At 50.6% G+C, this 23,510-nt stretch overlaps 1 protein-coding gene across 1 annotated transcript in view; it reads right to left on the minus strand.

Moving 5' to 3' along the window:
- Nucleotides 1-16,563: 16,563 nt before the first annotated feature.
- Nucleotides 16,564-23,510, minus strand: part of SNX29 (sorting nexin 29) — a 507,745-nt gene continuing 500,798 nt past the window's right edge. Inside the window, exon 22 of the mRNA XM_081818879.1 lies at nt 16,564-21,090. Within this exon, the coding sequence (XP_081675005.1) occupies nt 20,961-21,090 (130 nt within the window). The 3' untranslated portion in view covers nt 16,564-20,960. The remainder of the gene's footprint in view (nt 21,091-23,510) is intronic.

The following is a 23,510-nucleotide window of genomic DNA, read 5'->3' on the forward strand; positions in this document are numbered from 1 at the left end:
AAAAGGATTTTTATTTTGGAACCAAAATATGCCTTCCTGAAACTTCCACACATCAAGTCTTATCCATTCATTAACCAATTCAACAAATACCCTGGAGTGACCAGAGTAAGACCACCCTTTCCCTGGGGACAGCCTTTTGGGTGTCTGAAGCTAGTTGCCATGTTTTCCTTTAGTCTTCTCATCCCTGGGCTAAGCATCTGTTAGGCCTTCAAACACTGATTAAGACATAAGCCCCAGACCCCACATTATCTGCTGGACCTTTCCAGGATTTCCTCCAGTGTGTTAAGATCTTGTTACGTAACTTCAGCTGCAAACAATAGACTGACTAAGAGGAGCCTAAACAAGACTGAGACAACTCTGCTCTGCAAAGTTGGCAAGGGCCTCGGCTCTTGACATCCCTGAGATATTGCTCTTGTCCTCATGGCCACATTTTAGCCAGGGGGAAGGGGAGGGCAAGCATCTTTCCCTTTAAAGAAACTAAACTTCACTGATGCTTATGTCCTATTGGCCAGAACTTAGAAAGCTCCAGAAGAGGGTGGAAGAAAAGGCCAAGGATGTTCAGATGAAAAGAAAGGATGGAAATGGTCCCAGATGTCTTCTGCCACATTCTCTTCTTAATTCCAAAGTCCCTGTCATGACAGAGTGTGGCTGGTGACAACTGAGGTTAATAACCCTCTTAAGACAAAACTTTTGCTGCTCAGGTTCCACGTCATTTGCTATGATAGCTCTTATGGAGCCAGTTGAGCATTTTCATCTAATGTATTGGTTGCCAAGATGGAGTCCATGTCCCCAGAGGGCAGTGAAGACAAGTCACTGGGAAGAACAGCAAATACAAATAAAAGTTCCACTTCTGAAAATCTCAGTCTTTTAAAACACTTCTTTTGGGATATGGATTATAAATAGCATATCATTTTAGAACACATTTATTTCATTTCTAAAGTTAAGAAACTTGCAAGTTCATGCTCAGAAATACGCAGACAAGTCATGTGATTGAGAACGTTTGGAAGCACCGCACCAAAGAGAAGTCGACATCGTAGTCGTGCTCCTCAACCTGAGGCCCCTGTTAGACCCCACCCCTCCTCCTGTCCCTCAGAGCCAGCCCAGGCTCTCAGTGAGCCCCCTTCCCTAAAACTCACACATCAGAATCATGGAGGTGTTCATCTTCCATACCAGCGCTAAAGTGCTGATGTAGCTACTTCTCAGGCAGTCAGGATGAACAGCATTAGAAACAAAATCATTTGTGTGGTCAAATCATACCATCCTGCCTGAAGTTTCCCTCTCGGCCATCATAGGGTTTATATCCAAATAGGGTCACGATTCCCGAACATGTGTGGTCTTTGCCTCTGCTTTTTCCTTTTCCCCCTGAGTTTATGGACAGTAAGAACAAGTTGCCTTGAACCAAAAGTACAGTCTGATTTCAATAGTGAGGCACAAGACCTTGAAAGCAAACTACTTGTAACAAGTAGAATATAGGCAGAGGAGAGGCCTTTCTTTCAAAGTGGTCTGTGTGGTTTATTGGGGTCTTAACAAGAGTTGCCTACCTACCTTTCAGTTTAATTTTCCCGGTCAGTGTAGGAGAGCAAATAAAATGGCTGGGCACATGGTAAAGTTTGGATGTTTTTCCTCATTTACTGTGCATTCCATCCATCCAACAAATGTTGACTGAGCACCTGTTCTAGGGGGCTAGGAATGCAGAGAAAAAGTAGACTGAAATCACTGCCTTAAGAAAGGGTACATTCTAGTGAGTGGAGAGAGACCGTAACAAGTAAAACGTACAGTCTGTCAGATGGGTGGTAACTGTTATGGAGAAACAAAGGCAGAGATGTGGAGAAGGTGTGCCTGAGGGAAATGCCCTTTAAAATTGTAAATGGAGTGGTTTGGAAAGGCCTCCCTGGGAGAGTGGCATTCCAGCAGACTTGAGGGAAGTTGGCAACTGAGCCATAGTGATATGTAGGATGGACTTCTCAACCTCGGCACTGTGGACCTATTGCTGGGGACACTGAATTGTTTTTGGGGGCTGTCCTATGCATCGCACAATGTGTAGCAGCATCTGTGGTCCCTACTCACTAGATGATACTAGCAAACCCCCAACTGAGGGGATCCAAGCTAATTCCGGACATTCCTAAATGTCCCCCAAGGGGCAAGTCATACCACAGTTGAGAACTGCTCTAGGACAAGGGATTCTCAGGTAGAGGCCAGGGAATGGGTGGCTAGGTAAGGTCAGAAAGAGCTTGGAGAGCAGGACCACTGTAAGTGACTGTGAATGATGCCTGCATGAGTAATCGTGTGCAAACTGTATTTATTTGTGTTGAGTATATTCATCTGGGAGCAGAATTGCTGGATCCCAGATTACACATAGGTTCACGTTCAGTACATAGGCCAGTCTTCAAAGAGTGCGTTTGCCAATTTGCTCTCCACCAGCAGGGTAGGAGAATTCTAGCTGTACCATATCCTGGCCAACACTTGATATTTCTTCTCCTTCAAATTTGGGTTTTGGTGGGTTTGGAGAACTAGCTCATTTCAGTTTCAGTTGAACTTTTCCTGATGATGGATGACTAAAATTTTTTTCATGTTTATTAGCCACTTGGGTATCCTCTTTTATAAAGTGTTGATTCAGGTGTTTTGCTCATTTTTCTGTTGAGTTGAGAGGTTTGTTTTTGTTTTTTTTGCAGGGTCTCTTTATATCCTTGATCGGAGCTTATAGGATATGTGAATTGAAAATAACTTCTCCCACCCTGAGGGTTTGAAGATTATCTGTATTTGTTCTGTGGCTGCGTAGAAAATTACCACAAACATGGCCACTCAAAACAACACACATATCTCCGCTCAGTTTTGTGGATTGGAAGTCTAGGATAGTCTGGCCAGGTTGTCATCCTCAGGGTACCCCCAAGCTAAATCACAGTGTCCCCTGGGTTGAGTTTCCACCTGGAAGATTGGTGCGGTGGGGGTGGGAATCTCTCTGCAAGCTCATTCTCGTCACTGGCAGGATTCAGTCCCTTGTTGGCTGCGGGGCTAGGGTACCTGTTTCCTTGCTGACTCATTCGGCAGTTGCTCTGCATTCCTTCCCACATGGCCCCCTCCATCTGCAAAGCCAGTGATGGTGCAGCAACTCCCGCTCATGCTTTGAGTTTTTGGCTTCCTCCGTCCCCCACCTGTACGGCCAGATTTAAAAGGCTTATCTGATGAAGCCAGGCCCACCAGATAATCTCCCTTTTAATTAACTCCAAGTCAGCTAATTAGGAATATTAATTAGATCTGACAATCCCTTTTGGCTTCATGCAAGATAATGTGGGAGTGATAGCCCATCATTTCCTGTTGCACCCACTCTAGAAGGTCCCTGGGGTCTTAGAATTCTGCCCTACCACAGTACTTAGCCTGGTCAGAGTGGGACTTCCTGAGGTGACATTTGAGTGAAAACATGGGGTCAAAGTGACCTTAGCAAAAGGTACAGCAACTGCAAAGGCCCTGAGGTGGGAGTGTGGTCCCCCGGGGGTACGAGTGGCTGGAGGAACACGGGGAGAGTGTGGGGAAACAAGGCCAGGGCCTGTTGGGCTGGATGTTTCCTGCTGAATGGCTGTGGCTAAGGATTTTGGATTTTACTCAGAAATGGGTAACAGTGGAGGGGATTTAAGAGAGTGACATTTTCTGATGGATTTTTTGAGGCTGCTGGGTTGAGAATGATCATTATAGTGGGTAAGGGTGGAAGCAGGGCTGGCCGGGAGGCTGAGTCACTAATCCAGGCAGCTTGGAGCAAGCAGGTAACCAAGGAGATGGTGGGAAGTGATGGGCTCCTGGAGATAGTTGGACAGGGATTGCTGAAAAATGAACTGTGTGAGACAGGAAAGAAAGGAAGGAGTGAAAGATCATTCCAGAGTTTCTGACCTCTGTTCATCGTAGTCACTGAGGGACACTGAGTGGGGACACATTGGGTGGAGCACATTTGAGGGGAAGATCAGGAGCTCTGTTTGGTTGGGTCTGGTGTGATATGTCAAGAGTCCAGCAAGTGCAGTTGTCAAGTGAGCAGATGAAAACAAAATGCTGGCGTTCCGAGGAGCAGCAGGGACTACACACCTGCACTGGGAGTCACCAGCACAGGGCTGCTACCGAAAACCTGGAGACGGATGAAGCCACTAAGAAGTGGGGGGACAGGTGTGGGACTAAGCCCTGGGGTGCTCTGCATTAAAAGGTCAGGGCGATGAGGAGGACCCAGCAAGAGAGGCAGGACTGGAGTGTGCAGAGCGGTAGGGAGGAAGCCGGGAGGGCATGGCGTCCTGTAACCCAAGTGAAGAAAGCGTTGCAAGGAGACAGGGTGAGCAGCCTTCCCAGATATGCCAATGGTCAGGTCATGTGGGTGTTGGGCATTCAGTGTTGCTGTGTGATCTTCACAAAGCATGTTTTCAGGCCAGTGGTTGGGCAGCTGTCAAGTCAGGGGTGCCCAGGGGACTGGGAGGAGGGGAATGTGGAGAGTGCCTACAGGAAGAACAGGACGCTATAAAGTGTTGACTATAAAGTCAGGATCGGGCAGGTTGCACTGTGGTGACAAGCATCCCCCAGATGTCACAGTTTCCACACAATACCATGATTTCTCATTCACAGTATGTGTTGAGTAGAGGTAAGCAAGAGGGCTCTGGTCATTGGAGTTACCCTGGGGCCCAGGCTGGTAGAGGGTCTCCTGCAACGTGAACATGGATAATCACCCCACGGAGGGATGGGGATGTGAATTGCGCACTGGACTCCTTTCAGAGCTCCCTGGCCAAAGCAAATGCCCAGAAGGACCCAGGGTTGTGGCAGAACAGCAGTAACAGGTAACACATAAGCGTAAGCTGTGGTTGAACTTTCTCGCAGCCCACCTCATGTGTGCAACAAATATGGTGGAGGATATTCTCTAAGGGCTGAGATGCAGTGGTCGGCAGGGCCGAGTTTCCTCACTGAGCTCATGGGGCGGGGCGTGGACTGGTCACATGCACATGCACAATAAGATAACGGAGAATAAACGAGAACATGGCAGTGTGGGGGGGGGGCGCTGTGCTATTGGAGAGGGGATGGCCTAGGGCTTGAGAACCGAGGACGAGAAGGGTCCAGGGACAGGAGAATTTGGCCAGGAGGAGCGGGCCGTGACTAAGGAAGAGGGAGGGGGCCACTGTGCAGCGGGGCTGGTGCAGGAGGGGAGTGCAGGTCCTGCAAGGTCACCGGGGTCAGGGTGGTTGGTAGGAATCGGGGGCCACTCCCAAGGGCTGTGGTGCCTTCGTTCACTTGCTGACCGATTTACTGGCTGAACACACATCCATGTATATATCCCAGGGATAAAGATGCAACGGTGCAGAAGACCAACACACACTTAGACATCTGTACACATAATTCAGTGTACATACTACATAAGAAATTATCTGGGCTCCTGTGGGGAGAAAGTCTTGGGGGATACCATGGAGACCAGCTGGCCAGCTGTTGTGGAGTGTTCTGGATGAGGGCTGATGGGAACTTGGAGAACACGGGCGGAAGTCAAAGGGTTTGGATGGCGTACTCTTGTCTTCCCAGGGCTGCTGCAACCATTTTACCACAAACTTGATGGCTTAAAATAACCAGTTCCCCCAACAATTCTGGAGACTAGATGGCCCAAACTGAGGAATCTGCAAGGCCCATGCTCTCTCTGAAGGCTCCGGGGAGGAATCATTCCTAGCCTCTCTAGTTTCCGGTGGTTGCTGGCGATCCTTGGTGCTCCTTGGCATCTGGCTGCATCCCTGGCGTCCTCTGCTTCCATTTGTCCCATGCCTTCTTGGTGTGTCCCTTTCTCCTCTTAGAAGGACACCACCCACTGGATTTAGAACACCCTAATCCAGTATGAAATCATTTAATAATTACACCTGCAAAGACCCTATTTCTTAATGAGGCCATTTTCTAAGCTTTGGATGGACCTGAATTTTAGGAGAACACTAATCAACCAGTATGGCTAGATTCTAGGAGCTGGAGTAGAAGGGACTTGCTGAAGTACTGAAGGCAGTGGAAGAAGAGAAAGTCAAGTGTGACTCAAGGTCTAGTTTGAGCAACTGGGGGAAGTTGCCCTTCATCATGAGATGGGGCAACTGAAGGACTGAGTCTGGGGTTGGGGGCATCCTCGGGGTTCTGCTGGGGGCATGTTGACTTTGAGATGTCTATTAGACATTCCCATGGGAGACTCCGAATGAGCCAAATGGGGAGTCATGAGTATGTACAGTGTCCCAAGCACTGGATGAGATCCCCTGGGCAAGGGGTGGCCACCCATCCTTGGGTTTCTAACACCGGGACCTATGGGAGAAATACAAGCAGCATTTGTGAACCTTCAAATCTACAGAAGCAGAAATACAAGTTAGAGTAACAAAAAGAAAGGTGAATGTTAAGACCTTGCATTTGTGCTGAGGAGATAAATCAGAATTATGTTCTACACATTCATGTAACTTGACAAATCAATCCACTTAAATTTATCTAATTCATTTCAAATGGGACCAGGAAACACTAAAGTTTTTCCAAGAATGAAAAAGCTATTCCGTTAGTCAGCATCAGAAAATTTCCAGCCTCGGGTTGATGGAGGTTTTGCATTCCTCATCAGGGATCAGTAACCACCCGAGAACTTTCCAGAAGACCCACTCTGCATGGGACGTGGAATGCTCCTGGGACAAAATACAGGGAGCCCTCTGGAGGACTCTGGGCATGGAGATAAATGAAGGTTCATGGTCCAAAGGAGGTTAGGGAGCCAGATGCACCCCATCTGTGGATCAGGGTTCATGACCACCTGACACAGGGTTCGTGACAAGGTATTTAAAGACCAGTGAGCCTGAGAAAACCTCACAAACCAGCGCCCCCAGAGCACCAGGCATGAGCTGAGACGGAGCAGTAAATTAGACCTAAATCAGAGCCTTCACTCCTACCCTTTTGCAACTTGGGATAAAGGTCTGGTGGGCATCTTCTTGGCCAGGTTTTCAGAAATCTGGGAGCAGGTAGATAATTGTGCCTTTTAACTAGGAGAGTTGAGGAGTTCCAAGTGGGAGTGGTCACTCATTTACTTAACCATTTACCTAACCAGTATCTCTCCAGTGCCGACTATGTTCTAGCAATGGGGATGCGACCTATTGCCTCAGCCCCACATGGTCCCTTCCCTCTAGAGCCAGGGGCAGCTGCCATGATTGTAAGCAAGCAAACTTACAAAGATCAAAGTATATACGGGCTCCAAGGTTTATGAGAGCGATGGAGAGGGCCCAGGAGGTGGGGGAGGGCTTCTCTGGAAAGCAGTGCTAAAGAGGTGCTCCATGCACTGAGCCAGGCAGGGAAGGCAGGAAGAGCAATGCAGGTGCTAGGACTGGCAGTGGGCAAAGGGCCTCGGGCAGGTGAGGGCTTGGCACACGAGTTCGGGAAAGGTCAGGAAGGTGGGTGCGAGGGAAGGTGAGAAAGGCACAGTCTTGGAAGGCTAGGCTGGAGCCAGAATCTGAACATAGCGGACTGATGTGGAGGGCAGGCACCAGGGATATGGGCCGCCAGTCTATGTGGGAATGCTGGTCACAAGTTCAGAGGGTCCCTAGGAGGCAGACACAGGCTCTGGAATTTCCAGGCCCTGCAGGGGTGACCTTGGGCAAGCCGCCTAACCTGTCTGATCACAGGAATCCTGCTGTGGACACGTGGAGGGATTTGGAGATTGTGACTGTGAGGTCCACAGCGTGTGCTTGTGCCTGGCACAGTGATGGCTGTGTCCTCGTCACCTGGGGCAGGGCTGAGTCCCCTGTCTCTGAAAGGGGGCGTGAGGGCAAAGGGTGCTAGTCACCCAGGTACTGAAATCCCAGCTTCAGTGGCTTCTGAGCCCGGCTCCTCCATCGCACGCCTGAGAGCCGTCTACTAATCCTCCTTCCCCTCCTTGCTCTCCGTCTCCAGTTCCTGGGGGACCTCCCACCCCAAGAGCTTGGCCTATGGGCCTCAAGGCAGCACTTGGCCTTGGGCTGTTTTTCACACAGACACCCCCACCCCCTCCAGTGTCGAGCTCAGATAAATGAGGCTTGGAAGGAGGAGCTCAGGGTGAGAGACCAAATAGAATCTCCCTCCCCTAACCCCCACTGGCTGGGAACCGACTGGCCCCTGAGCCCGGAGAGCCTGTGAACAGGGCAGAAAAAACCCAGAAGGACCTTTAGCCAGATGCCACTCTGGGAAAGGTGGCCCACTGCCTTGGAATAGGTGCCTTTGGGGAAGGAGGAAGCCTGAGTGCCCTTCCCAACCCCCCCCCCCCGCCCCGGGAAGCCCCCTCTCTGCTGGTTCGGAAAGTCTGAAGTCCCTGATGCAAATACTCTTCGATTCTGCAGTAATGCCACTTAGCGTGGACTTCCTCTCCCCGGGCCTCAGTTTGCCCATCTGTGAGCTGGGGATAGTGATGGCACCTACCTCTCAGGGGAATGGGGGGCAGGGAAGGGGTGATTTATGCAGAAGCTCATTACAAAGCCAGGATGTCACGGGCTTCCCTCACCACTGCTGTGACCGACCTCTGCTGCCCGGTTTCTCCGGCGTGCGCCCGGGTCTGGAGAAGGGGCCTTGTGGGAGCTGAGCAGAGATGCACGTTCTCAGGCCCCCTCCAGACCTCTGGGTCAGGGCTCCCGGGGGCCGGCCCTGCCCTCTGGGTCTTAACCAGCCCACTTTGAGCACGGGGACGGGGGTGCTGGGGTTTTTGAGCGTCATTCATGGAGACAGGAAAGGGAGGGCCTCCTGCTGGCAGGGCAGAAGGTGCGAGACCCCCAGCGGCCTCTGCCTCAGGGCTGCCTCTTCTAGGGGCCAGGAGCTGGACCCCCCCTCCCCCCCCAGTGCTGGCGGCATCATTTGGTGCCTGCGTCCCGCACTGTGATGGGCCCGATGAGAATGTTCCTGCAGCTGCGGGTGGGCCCTGAACCTCAGGTCCAGTTGGTGGCCCAGGGTGACCGCTTGTCCCGCTCCTCCAGGAACTTTGAAGTTTAAGCACCTGCAGGAAAAGCACCCCCTGCTGGGTGCATCCCTTTGCTCTTTCCCAAAAAGCTGATCCGTGAAGACCACGCGAGTGATAAGAACTATGTGGAAAGTGAACAGGCTCGGGGGGTTGGTGGACAAATAATGCAGAAATCAGAACATTGACAGAGTAACGTGAGATGCGTAAATGCCTTTTTCCCAGAAAAAGCACGTCTCTGCCCATTTGCACAGGTGCCTAATAGCTCAGGGAGAGAGTCAGGGGCAGGGGTGCGGCTGGACACGGCGACCCCTGCTTTCCCCTGCCCTGCTGTGCTGTGTGACCTTGACACTTTCCAGCACCTCTCTGGTCCTCTGTTTCCTCTTCGGGTTGCTGTTAGGCTTACAGGACATAAAGTGCCTGAAGGGCTCAGCCCAGGCCTGGCTCAAAGCAGGTGCTCAGTCTGCAGGAGTAAGCATGAACTCAGGACCAATTCGGCCCGAGGGAACAGTCGGGGGGGCCTGGGCCTGCCGTGGGGGGCAGGTGGGTGGGGGCGCAAAGTGAGAAGCCAGGCCCGCCCACCCGGGCACATTGCTCCTCAAGGTGCACAGAGGCCCAGGGTACCGCGCAATACTTACCAGTTAATCGTGGGGACAGTTAGAAAGTCTCAGAACCCAAACCCCTCCAGTGGGGACGTGCGGCCTTTCCCTGCCTGCCACCGTTACAGGGTTTCAGGACTTGGCCAGTTTCGGGGATGGCCCCCTGCCTCTCCAGCACATGAACCGGTCCCGCAGTCGGAGGGGGAGGACGGGGATGCTGGCGTAGGAAGAGCTTTGGGGACGGGGTGGTGGCGAGGGCTCTATTCCCTGCAGAGATGCAGAGGGCCCACGGGGATGTGAGCTTGTCCTTCTATGCCCCGCGGCTGGGAGGACACAAGGACCAAACCTGCCTCCTCCCCAAGTGCCGCCTCCAGCCTCTGAGGAGCTGGTCTCGTCTGAGGAGTCTGGGCAGCCTTGGCCGGGCCTTGATGGGTGGCTCCCGAAAGGATGAGTAACCCAGAGCAGGATGGCAGTGATGGGCCCCTTGCATGGTCCCCACAGTGCCAGGTGCCTCATTGACCTGCAACAGCCCAGAGCAGATCCGAGTTCGGGGCCCCCTTTCACGGATGAGGAAACAGAGGCCGGGGGACGGGGGTTCCTGAACCAAGACTCTGCATCTCCTCTGTTGCAAACTCAAGTCTTAGTAATTTTAAAGCTCCTCTTTATTTTCAACGTATCTATTTTTCACTGTGGTAAAGCACATAACGAAATTGAGTATTTGAACCATTTTTCAGTGTGGAGCATCTTTTCATGTGTGTTTTGGCCATCTGTATATCTTCTTGGGAGAAATGTCTGAGTCATTCTGCCCATTTTTGAATCAGCTGACTTGGTTTTTGATTGAATTTTAGGAGTTCTGTGTATTTTCTGAATACTAATTTGTTACCAGATACATGATCTACAAATATCTTCTGTTTTTTTTTTATTCTGGTGATACTGTTTTTTGGTGCTCAATTTTTTTTATTCTTTTAAGTCCAATATGTCTATTTTTGCTTTTGTTGCTTATGCTTTTGAAGTCATAGCCAGGAAATCATTGCCAAGTCCAACGTCTTGAAAGTTTTGCCTTTTTTTTTCTTCAAAAAGTTTTATAGTTTTAGGTCTTGCATGTAGGTCTTTGATAAATTTTGAGTTAATTTTTGTGTATGGTGTGAGGTAAGGGTTGAACTTCATTCATTGGCATGTGGCTATCCAGGTTTCCCAGCACCATTTGTTGAAAAGACTCTCCTTTTCCCTGTGGAATGGGCTTGGCACCCTTGTAAAAAATCATTTGGCTATATACATGATGGCGTATTTCTAGGTTCTCCATTTTGTTCTGTTTTTGTACCTGTCTTTATGCCAGAGTATAAAGGTTTGATGAATGTAGCTTTATAGTAAGTTTTGAAATCAGGGAGTGTGAGTCTCCCACATTTGTTCTTTTCAAACATGGCTTTAGCTACTCAGGTTCTTTCGAGAATCTGTATGAACTTTAGGATGGGCTTCTCTATTTTTGCAACAAAGGTCACTGGGATTTTAATAAGGGCTGAATTGAATTGGTGGATTGCTTTGGGTAGTGCTAAATAATCTCAACCAAGTACATTTGAAGATCTAACTGGATGTATTAAATGATTCATGAATTAGGTGGTGCCCTATGTAGCAAGGAGAGAGGTGCTCCCGGGAGTTGTATAAAATGAGAAGTTTTTATAGAAGGAGGGGAGGAGCAAAAAAGTCACTGGCAAAAGAAAAGGATTATTGCAGTTAAGGCCACTTTCTAGGGAGAAGAGCATGCATGGTGTCTTATTGCAGATTACCTCCTTCTTCTGTAGGGGGATGGAGAGGGCTCAAGGTGCAGAGTCACTGGCACGGATTGAAAAATTCCTAGGTGAGTGTTTAAGGCTACATTTCTGGGGGAGGTTGAGACTGCAGTTAGATTATGTATTAAGCACTGGTTTGGGAATTCTGTCTACACACCATTCTGGGCTCTGGGGTTTCTTTTTTCTTTAATAGTAGTATCGATGTAACTTATATTGTCTTTCAATCCACGAATGTGCTTTTATTTATTTTTATCTTCTCTTTCACTTCTTTGGTTAGGCTAATTCCTAAGTATTTTATTCTTTAATGCTTTTGTACATGGGATTGCTTTCATAATTTCTCTTTCGGGCTGTTCATGGTTAGGGTGTAGAAATGCAGCTGACTTGCATGTTGACTTCATATCCTGCACTGTGCTGAAGCTGTTCATCAGCTCTAACAGGTTTGTTTGTGTTTTTGTGTGTGGAATCCTTAGGGTTTCTACATATATTCTATCATCTGTGAACAGGGATAATTTTACTTCTTTCTTTCCAATTTGGAGGCTCTTACTTCTTTTTCTTGCCTAGTTGCTCCAGCTACCACTTTTAGTACCATGTTGAATAGAAGTGGTGAAGATGGGCACCCTTGTCTTGTTTCTGATCTTAGAGGAGTAGCTTTCAGTCTTTCATCATTGAGTAAATACTAGGTTTGTTGTGGATTTTTCATACGTGGCTTTTATTATAGGGAGGCAGTTTCCTTTATTCTTACTTTACTGAGTGGGTTTTTTTTTTTTTATCATAAAAGGGGTGTTGAATTTTGTCAAAAGCTATTTCTGCACCTGTTGAGATGACCCAGTGGTTTTTCCTTGTGTTCTGTTCATGTAGCACATTACATTGGTCAGTTTTCATGTGTTGAACCATTTTTGCATTCCAGGAATAAATCCCTCTTGGTCGTGGTGCATTGTTCTCTTAATATGCATCTGAATGTTTGCTAGTATTTTGTTGAGGAATTTTACATCTACATTTACCCAGGGATATTCGTTTGTAGTTTTCTTGTGGTGACTTGGTTTCAGGGAGACGCTGCCCTCATAGAACTAGTTAGGAAGTGTACCCTTCATTTCAATTTTTGAGAGAAGCTTGGGGCTTACCACTTGTTCATTAAACGTTTGGCAGAATTCACCAGTGAAGTCATTGGGTCTAGGCCTTCCCTTTGCCGGGAGACTTTTGAACACTGATTGAATTAAAGGTCTCTTCAAATTTTCTTTTCTTTTAAAGATTTTATTTATTTGTGGGCGCCTGGGTGGCTCAGTTGGTTAAGCGACTGCCTTTGGCTCAGGTCATGATCCTGGAGTCCCGGGATCGAGTCCCGCATTGGGCTCCCTGCTCGGCGGGGAGTCTGCTTCTCCCTCTCCCACTCCCCGTTTGTGTTCCCTCTCTCGATGTGTCTTTCTCTGTCAAATAAATAAATAAAATCTTTAAAAAAAAAAAGATTTTATTTATTTATTCATAAGAGACAGAGAGAGAGAGAGGCAGAGGGAGAAGCAGGCTCCCCGCTGAGTGGAAAGCCCGATGTGGGACTCGATCCCAGGACCCTGGGATCATGACCTGAGCCGAAGGCAGACGCTTAACCATCTGAGCCACCCAGGCACCCTCAAATTTTCTATTTTTGGATTTGGTCTTGGTAGGCTTGGTGTATTTTTTTTTTCTTTCAAGTTTTTATTTAAATTCTAGTTAACATACAGTGTAATATTAGTTTCAGGTGCAGAATTTAGTGATTCAAGGTTTTGTATTTCTTTGTCCGTTTCCCGTAGGTTATTCAACTTACAGCATGCAGTTGTTCACAGAGTGCTCGTAATCCTTTTTGTTTCAGAGGAATCAGTAATAATGTCCCCATTTTAATTTCTGAATTTAATGAGTCTTTTTTCTTTTCTTAGTCCAACTAAAAGTTGGTCAATTTTCTTGATCTTTTCAAAGAACCAACTTTTGGTTTCATTAATTTTCTCTCTTTTCTGTTTATTTCTGTTCTAATCTGTATTTTCTTATTCCTGCTCACTTTCGGTTCAGTTTGTCCTTTTTCTAGTTCCTTAAGGTGTGAAGTTAGGTGGTTGATTTTAGATCTTATTATTCAACATAAGCATTAATAGCTATACATTTCTTAGCACTGGTTTTGCTGGATCCTGTAAGTTTCAGTATTTTGTATTTTAATTTTCATTCATCTTGAAATATTTTCTAATATCCCTTGGGATTTCTTCTTTGAGCCATTGGTTGTTTGAGCATCTTAATTCCCACAAATAGGGGAATATTTCAGTTTTCCTTCTGTTAATGATTTCCAACTTCATCCTTCTGTGGTTGGAGAAGTATTTTGTATGATACCAGTAATTTTAAATGAGACTGGTTTTGTGGCCTAACATATAGTGTGTCCTGGAAAATGTCCTTTGTGCACTTGAGAATTGTGTGTACCTGGTCCCTGGGTAGAGTGTTCTGTGCATGTGTTAGATATAGTTGGTTTATTATGTTTACATCCTCTTTGCTTCTGTGTGGTGGCTCTATACATTACCAGGAAGGGGCGTGGAGGTTTCCAGCTATAACTGTAGAATTGTCTTTTTCTCCCTTAATTCTTAGTTTTTACTTCCTAGAATTTGGTGATCCATCATTAAGTGTGCATTTATTTAGAACTTCTTGCTGTCTCGAGCCTTGTATTATATAACTGTCTCATGCAACCTTTTTTTTTTTTTTATTTAAAGTCTAGTCTTATATTAGTATAGCTGCTCCTCTCTTTTGGTTACTATTGACGTGGAGTATCTCTTCCCATGCTTTCACTGTTTTTGTCTTTGGATCTAAAGTGAGTTCCCGTAGACAGCATATAGTTGGATCATGTGTTTTTATCCATTCTGCCAATCTCTGTCCTGACTGGAGAGTTTAATCCATTTACATTTAAAGCAATTACTGATAAGGAGGGACTTGTGTCATTTTGCTATTTGTTTTCAGTATGCCTTAACAGCTTCTGTTTCCCATTTCTTGCTTTCCTTGTCTTTTGTGTTCATTTTTTTTTTTTTTGTGGTGAAATGTAATTCCTTTGTCATTTCTTTTTGTGTATATAGTGATCTTCTTTGTTGTTACTGTGGGGGTTACACTGAACATCCTAAACTTAGAGCACTTGAATGTGTTTTTATCCAGCTCCCCTTCAGTAACCTACAAAATGCTACAGCTCTGTCCCTACCCCTTTCAGTTGCTGATGTTACAAAATTATATCTTTATGCATTGTGTGCCCCCAAACATAAACTAATAATTCTTTGAAATGCATTAGTCTCAGATTAATGGAAAACAAAATGTGGAGTCACAAAGCAAAGTTACAGTAATACTGGCCTGTTGGTTGGGCTTGACTAGGGGTGTGTTTTTGCCAAGCAAGTAGAAAGATGGGCAAGAGAATGGAAATCTGGAAGGGAGGAATGATTGCTGTGCCTATGAAACCAATGCTGGGAAGGAGGGGGCTTGGCAAGAAAGTGAGGAGGACAGGGTTTTAAAAAATGACAGGTTGCAGGTCTTAAAGTATTTGAAGAATTGTTGTGGTGGGGACATGGGAGTAACGCACCGGCAGGACATCAGAGTAGAGAACCTAAAGTCAAGACTCCAGAGGTGGCCGGGTCAGGGCTGCTGCATGGGTCTGGAAGAGGAGCAAGTGGCCAAGAGGAAAAGCCTTCAGGGAGGGAGAAGCTGAGGAGTGAGATGCGGGGCATCAGCTGGGATGTAAATGCCCAGGGAGTGAGGAGAAGCCACACGGAGGTCAGAGAGGTGGCCAGCTTCCGTGTAGAGGCTGTTACCGGTAGCAGGCCTGAGGGCCACAGGGATTGATGCTTTTGAGGAGACAAAGTGGTTTGAAATAGGGAAACAGAATGAGCCCCACTTGGGACAGCTTGAGGGAATACTGTTGGGGGGGTGAGCTGTGCTTGGAGGCGGCCAAGAAGCTGAGCCCTCCCCGAGGAGAGGTTGCACGTGTCAGGGTGTGTTCAGTACACACATGGACGTGAGGCATGGGCGGCTGGGACATTCTGGAGCGTGGCCAAGACAATCCCGGCTGTGGGCTTGATGTGGACGGTCCCCCCAGTTTCTCCTCCACTTTGGGCTGGGGGAGCTGGGACCAACACGCAGCCCGAGCTTAGTTTTCTTATCTGTTCAAATACATAGGAAGGTGCATGCTTCACGGGGTGGGAGTGAGGGGTGGAGGGTGGGAGCATAGGGTTGAGAACGCTGGAGGCCACAGCGTGTGGGTCGAGTGCTGTCCACACACACATCCTTAACGACCAGCATTTGTCCTCCTCCCATGTCATCAGTCTGGAGGGCACCCTCCTTGGAGCCCTGGTCAGATCCCCCCCAGAGCCGATGGTAGGAGTTTCACACCTGGGCTCTCCTTAACCCAAGATTCCTTTTCTCCTCCGTTCCCTTAAGTAGGTCACACAGGCAAAGTCCCTGGCTGTGTGGTGTGGGTTTTCAAGGCAATGTCACTTGGGAGGGGTGGGGAAGGACAGTGTGGCATTTCCTTCTCATCCTCCAGCTAAAGCTTAAATGCCACTTCTGCTGAAAGCACCCCTTGGCCTCACCCCATGGTTCTCAACCAGGGACTGTCACTCAGGAGGTATGTGGCCAAGTCTGGAGACCTTTCTGGTGGTCACAGCTGCACGGTGCTACAGGCATCCCATGGGTCGAGACCAGGGACACTGTGAACATCCTACGAGTGCCCCCCGCCCCCAGCACCACGTACCCACTGCCCAGTGTCGGCACGGCCACAGGCGAGACACCCTGGCCTCTGTGGTTCAAACCAGGTCCTGGCCCCATTCTAGGCTCCCCAAGCCCGGCTTATTCCTTCGTGGCACCTAACACAGGCTGTAATTATGGCGATGGCTGACTTCACAAATCTCTGTTGTCCACCCGTCTCACCTGGGACTTAAGTGCGAGACGGCCGGGGTGCCCTATGCCCACTCCAGGCAAGATGCCTGGTATACAGTAGGTGCCCAGTAACTGGATGAGTAGGAACCTGTAACAAGGGTTTTTTTCTGTACGGTACTTTGAATGTGCATCTCCAAGTTCTACAGGGCTCACAGTTCACTGTGGGATTTCTGCTCCTTTCAGCTCCAATCAAACGGAGGTTGGTCTAAGCCAATGCTGTTTTCTAGGATCTCCCATGAAATGGTGGATGAGCTTTCTGAAAATTTTTACCACGTGTGTATTGAAAGTTGCACTCATCCCTAATCGCTAAAAAAGAATGCACAGAAACAGACCATCAGTGGACTATCTAATTTATAAAACGTGACCGTTTTTCTTGTCATTGTAAAGAGGTGTAGCTCAACCAGATTGTAACAAAATTACCACAGCTTATTCCAAAAGAAAATTTTAATACAAGAGATTTTAGAAAATTAAACACATTTGTTTAAAAATTCTATTGTGTAAACCTTAACATAAGAGGGCAGTTAACATAATACTACACGTTTCGGAGCGAGTCTGTGGACTGCTAGGCCCTACGTATGTCCAGACGGTGGACTAGACTCTCCATGTGTTGCCATGTCCCCCCCTTCCCTGGCAGAGGGCTCACAGGGACCCGGTCAGCCAAAGCGGACTCTTCCAGGGAGGATGGCCTCCCTGCTGGGACACCAGAGGGCTCCTGCATTCACCGGTCTCCCTCCTCCAGGAAGTCCATATCTGCTAAGGTTAGCAAAGAGTTCTACCAAATGATGACGCCGGCAATGGTGAAGCTAAGGCTGCGGAGGCAAAGGCGTTCTTTCCAGGCTGGATGCTAGATAAGAAAACATCCTAGTGAGCTCCACCAGCCCCTCACTCCGGGAAATGCGTGTTCTCCAGGCTCCTTTCAGCAACTTGGTGCAAGTGTGCGGTCTGCTGTTCTGTATCCTTCTGTGGCCTCAGTCCCAATTTTTGCAAGAGCCTTCCCCACATAGTTTCTACTGAGGGTAGAAAGAGTCTTTCAAGGTGAACGAGTGGGCTCTCCGTGTGCAGGTCAGGAAAGCAGGAAGGGGACCCGATCAGGCTCCGAGGAGAAGGGTGCTACCTGGGCGTGTCAGCTAGTGGTTTTCCAGTCATGATGGAGAGGCACGCATGTGCCCTAAGAACTGAACCCCTGGACCTCAGAACAGTAGTGCATTCAGCATGTTCTGTGGTGGGGTGCTCCTCCATGCTGTAAGCTCAACCGTCCTTTAGAGAAATCAGATTTTGTATTTTCCTGTGAAGAAATGGATTGGGTAGATTAAGTAAAGCCCATTCACCGTGGTTGTGAGGATTTAGACACACAGGAGAGGCTCCTTGCCCTCACGGAGAGCTGTCAACCGCAGGTCTGTACACCACAGTGGCTCGTGGCTGAGGGGAAGGTGAGACACGCGGGGTTGAGCTGAGCAGGTGCATCTGGGCAGCAGCAGGCTGAGCCCAGAGCCAGTCGGTTGTGAGCACGCCCATGTTCTCCCCCCCCACCCCCCCGATCCAGTAGCTGGTTTTATTTTAGAAACCTAATCAAAACCACATGTTACAGAAACAGGAAACTGAACTTTTTGGCACAGAAACGTTAGATAAAATATACAGTGCTACAATGGTGCGAAATGAGCACAGAAGCCAAACCCAACAGCAAATATTGAATGTTAGCTTTAATGAAACAATGCAAAATATTTAGAAAAATGATGGTTGTACAAGACCTTGCTCCTGAGCAGATGCCTGCCTGCCGGAAGGACCCTCTGCCGCGGCCCGGGCTGGGGACAGAGCCCAGCGTGTGGGGCACGGTCCCGCGCCAACCACAGAGGAGAGAAAGGTCAAGACAATTATTGCCTTTGGGGTTGACATCGGGCAGGTGGTGTGCCCCTTCTGGAATGCCTCTGCGCCGGTCTGATGTTCCTGGGCAGGTGGGGCCCTGGCAGGGTCGCTCTAGGCTGAAAATGGAGCCTGTCCTTTGCCCTCAGTTCTGCACCCAGGCAAGACGGCCCCTCGGGAGTGAGGTGCCTCCCTGGGAACGAGCTCTGGTGCATCCAAAGGCACCAGGCTGAGGCATGAAGGCTTCTGGAGGAGACTGGTGGGGCGGGTGTCTGCGGGGACAAGGCCTGGCCTCCAAGTGGGGGGGCAGGCCGGTTCCCCCGGCGAAGGTGAGCATGTGGTGGTGGTGGCGGGGGGGATGTCGAGGCCTAGAAGCCTGCGCCTCAGGTGGGTGAACTTTCCCATGTGGAGCCGAGAGGGCAAGAGAACACTTGGTGCAGCCCGGCCAGAGAGACGCTGGTTCGGGGCGCGGGGAAGCAAGCAGGGTGGTTTCTGATCAACAGGGCTTGCTGGCAGCTCTCCGTTCCCGCTTCCTGACTCGGGGCCCACACACGCGATGCGTTATTAGGCTCCCGTGCCGGTTGGCTCTTGGCATGAGCTGCAGCTATCAGTCCGACGACTGTCAACAGCTTTGATTGCCTGTCGTTTTTAAAGGCACAACCCACACCCCGCCAATGCTGACAACTTGGAGTGGTCAGCCAAGAACTCGGGAGGTAGCCAGCTGTGGAGCAGAGCCCAGCACGTAATAAAACTGTCCTCCTGTCCACAGACCCCCGCCCCTAGCCCTCCCTCTCTGTTCCTGTCTCAGTGACTCAACGAGGTGATCCCTTTGTAACCAGAGCCCTTGGGTGTACCTGGGTAGTGGTGCTAAAGGTGACCGTCATGGGAGAGAATGCCCTCTCCCGGGTGGGCCCCGCCGCCTTCCTCGGGTGCCAACTTTGGAGGCGTCAAAGGATCTTACTGGATCTAGGAGATAGGAGCAACTTCTACTGGTTCTTTCCGTTGCACTGTGTTTCTCTCTGATGGGTCACGGGGCCGAGTGGGTGTCACGCAGGGCAAGGGCCAGCCAGCCCTCTGATTTGGATTCAACCAAAGGGCAGCGGACGACATGGACATGGGGAGAGGGTGGCATTTTGTGCATCGGGTCTCAGTCCGCACCTGCTGGGCCTGGGTCTGTGGTTCTTTCTCTAGGAACTGGAGGCCCACTGCTTCTCTGCATCCCAGCACGCCGGGGAGCAGGGTGGGGATCTGGAGCAGCGATGGAGGTAACCACTGCATAACATTCTGTGACTCCAGAGTTAAGGCTTTGAGGAGTGGCTGTCATGTGTATGTCACATGCGGATCTGAGCTGAAATGAGGGGAGGTGGCCCGTATGCTGACAATGGTTCTAGGGTTTCTGCTCCACCACGAAAAGGGGGTGCATGTAGTAAGCAGCCTGGACGGGCTGTGTGTGGTCCCAGGAACAAGCTTTTCCATCTGCGTTTCAGGAAAGCAGGGCAAGTTTTCCATGAATAATTAAGCTTTAAAAAATAGAGTTTCTTCTTTTGTAAATACAGGCAGAGTGTGTAATTGTTTCTCAAGGCTTAGCATCTGTCTGTCGTAGTTCTGGGCACTTTTTTTTTTTTTTCTTAACCTCTGCAGAATGTCAAAGGAGGTTCCTGGTGGGGATTTTGGAGAAGGTGAGGTCAGACTCACACTCAGACATGTCTTAGGCCCGGTGCCCAAACAGGCTGCAGGAGGCTCCACTCTGTATCTGCTGCCAACCCTGCTTCCCAGACTGAGGGGGAGCAGGAACCCGCCCTGGGGAGGCAGGCCTGGGGCAGCTCATCTTCACCCGGTTCCTGCCTGCCAATGGGGCCTGCTCAGAGATTGGGGCGGGGGGGGGGCCAGAGGGACACACACTGAGAGCACGGTGGGGGCGCAGAGGGTACAGCATGAACGTGTCTTTAGGGAATGACCATGATCTGGTGCGAGTACACACTGTCCGAGTTCCCAGGGAGCCCCAAGTTCGGAGTTCTGCAGGGCTCCGGAGTGCGGTCTGCAAGCCCGAGGGCCTGTGGCCTCCTCCATCGTAGTTCCCAGAACAGAGTCTCTCTCACGACCTTGAGGCCTCTTGGCTTGTAAGGTCAAGGCCCTGGAATTCTGGACAGCCTAGGGCCCGCCAAGCCTCACAAGGTGCATGTGGGCCCAGGCGGCCTCTGGTTTCCTACAGGGCCTAGTACTTCCAGAAGCCAACCTCAGAAGGTTGGGGGAAGTGCTCTATGCACCCCAGTTCAGGGTCCTTAGTAGCTCCTTCACAAGGAGGCCACTAGCCTGTCTTCCTCGAGGAGGCCACGTGAGCTATCACTGGCCACGGATTCTACAACCAGGGGGTTTTAGGGCCCCCGGTAGAGAGTAAAAGGGGAAGGAACGTGACCTCCCCCCAACCCCCCGTGGCCATAGGTTACAGCAGGCAGTTATGAAAAAAGAAAAAAAAAAAACCCAGGGTAACAGTCATTCTAATTCCCATGTGGAAAAGAGTCAAGAGGTGGTCTCTGACCCACCTCAGAGTTGTGCATCTCCACCACGGGGCTCTGCGCTCCCCCTGGTGCCCACCCTCCTGCCGGCCCCTGGGCTGGAGGAAGAGGAACGGGCAGGCCCTGGGAGGGCGCCCGTGTGTCCAGCGAGCAGCCGCCTTGCCCTCTGAGACTGCCCAGTTTAATCAGTGTCATGGGACTGGGGAGGAAGGTGTGCTCTCGGGGCTTCGCCAGGTGACGGGGGGCTCACTCCAGGGTGGAAGGGGCCGGCTGCTGGGGCCAGGTCAGATGCGGAGTGGCTGGGTGGAGGCAGCTGGTGCAGCACGTAGGGCCCAAGTCTGGGATTCAGCGGAGGTCAGAGGTCGCCGCTCTGGGGCTCCACGTTGCGGGTCTCTCTGGGGTGACCTCGGGACAGCTTGGGGAAGCGGGAGGCCACTTTGGGCCGGGTGTTCTTGGTCAGCGGTTCTCCAGGAGGAGTGATGTCACTGTAGGATAGAGCAGGGAAGAACCCGATTAAGTCCGGGCGTCCAGCAGGGTGTGAGAAGGGCAGGAGTGGTCTCAGAGGGGACAGATGCTCCCCAGCTCTGACAGGTGAGCGCAAGGGGGGCCAGGGCTTTCTTCCCCATTGTCACTGATCCGTGCCCTTGCTGGAGGATCAAAGAAAACGCTTTGGAGAACATTGCATTTAAGGTCAAAAGAGGTGTAGCAAACAGGGGGGGGCCTTCTTGTGGAATTCATCCTAAAAGAATAACCAGGATGTAGGCCACCGTCTAATTAGAAGGACGTTCCCATGCAAAAGAGCCAAAAAGAGCACAACCACTCCGCAGTCCAACGGAGGGGATGACCCACCTGGGTTTTAAATGGCCTGCGCCCCGGGACAGTGGGAGCACTACGGGCCGCGCTGGAGGGGGCACTGAGCGCCCAGGGAGGACTGATGAGGAGAACCCGAGATAAAATAGGGTGTGGGTCCCTGCCAGGCGTTCGGGAAAACCTGCGGGAGAAGGAGGTTTGTCCCTTCCTTCCATGCCATTCTTGAGCACCCGTGTGGGCCAAGCCCTGTTGGAGCCCCTGCAGATGGCAGCCACGAGCAAAACCGCTTCTCCCAGGCCTGGTGGAGACTTGCCGGCCACCGGGGAGATGACGTTACCGGTGGGACACGTGATGAAGGCAGCCAGAGCGTCCCTGGGCAGCAGGTGCCCGAGAGCGCTGGTGGGTCAGGTCAGGAGGCCCTTGGTGCAGGAGGACAGGAGGGAGGCCTGTCAGGTAGTCCTGGCCGGGGGGAGGGGGGCGGTAGTCGTCCACGGTCCAGCTGCCATCTAAAGTGACCCCTGCCTGCCCTGGGGAGAAGGGCCTGGAGGGGTCTGGGCTGTGAACGCAGAGTTGGTGAACTCTGCCTTATTTCCTACAGTTCTTGTAACAAATGACCCCACACTTAGTGGCTTGAATGCCAAACGTACCGACTTGCAGTTGTGGGGGACCTTAAGTCCAAAATGGGTCTTATGGAGCTAAAGTCAGAATGTTGGCAGACCTGGTTCCTTCTGGAGGCTCCAGGGGAGAATGTTTCCCTGCTTTTCCCCGTTTCTGGCCACCTGCATTCCTCTCCCTCATACCAGGACCTTCGTGATCACACGGGGACCACCTGGGCCATCTGCCTTTTTCGAGATCCTGAACCACACCAGCCACACCCCCTGCGCCAGGTCAGGGGACACAGAGGGTCCAGGGACTGGGGCATGGACATTCTTAGCATTATTCTGTGCGGCACAGAGATTGGAACAGTGGAATCAACAAGATTTGGTATTTGAACAACAATGGGCTCTAGAGCTGGCAGAAAATACGAGTAAGAAATGATAACTTCTACAAACAATATCTCACTGGGACAAAACGTGTCTAAAACACCAAGCTGAGGTGAACCTCATTCTCGCGTCTCGAGTGTCCCTGCGCCCCTGACCTTCCAAACGTGTGGCCCCCAGACTGTGCCAGCAAAGACAGCCCGTCTGTCGATGAGCACTGAGGCTCAGCAGTACCCCGGCCACCCAGGGAGTAAGTGGCAGATCCAGAATCGTCCAAGCCCCTCCAGACGAGTTAGGGAATGAGCCACATTAAAAAAGAAATTGCCCCTGCCTCCCGGGGTCCCCGTGGGTTCCGTGGGACAGCCCACTTCCTTCCCGCATCTCAGCAGTGGTTCTGCTGACAGGGGTCGGATCTTTCCGCCTTTGCAGGGACACGGCCATCGTGCTCAGCGAGATGCCCCTTGTGGTGAGTTCAAGACAGCATCTCACTAACAAAATGAGAAACTCCTCTAGTGACGATCTCCTCCCCCCGAAGTCCGGCTATGCTTCGCGTCCTGTTCCCGGAGGAGCGAGCGGTACCGTCCAGCCGAAAGCAAGTGGGAGCTGCTCCTCGTTCCCACCATCCGTCCAGGTGCTTAGCCGCATGGTCCTCCTTCAGAAGGACACCTGGCCGTAGGCTACTGTTTCTTCTCTCGAAACTACCCAAGGTACCAAAAGCCTCTTTACCCTGAAGGCCCCTTACAGGATGGGCAGAAAATGCTGGAAGGCCTCACCCCTCACACTGTGCAGGAGGCCTTGGATATAAATGTCACTAGAAACCACCCCCTCCCTTCACTAGTCAGGATCCAGAGTGACCCCAACTCGGAGGCTGTCGCCCTCGCTGGGCATGACATGCCAGGTGGGCGGGAGTCCCACCAGAGCCTGTCAGGCCCCGGGAGGGAGAGTTACAAGCCAGTCGGGACAGTTTGTTTTTCCACAGGTAGCACCTGTGGAGGTGGAGGTGGCCTCACCCTGAGCCAGAGCCCAGTCCTGCCACCCAGGGGCTGGGCGCCTTGCTCGTCGGGCGCAGGGAAGGCCGAGTGCGCGGCCCTCAGCACGCTGCAGGGAGGAAAGGG

Source organism: Leptonychotes weddellii, chromosome 5 (genome assembly GCF_054177405.1).
Source record: "Leptonychotes weddellii isolate Sample4059 chromosome 5, ASM5417740v2, whole genome shotgun sequence".
NCBI lineage: Eukaryota > Metazoa > Chordata > Mammalia > Carnivora > Phocidae > Leptonychotes > Leptonychotes weddellii.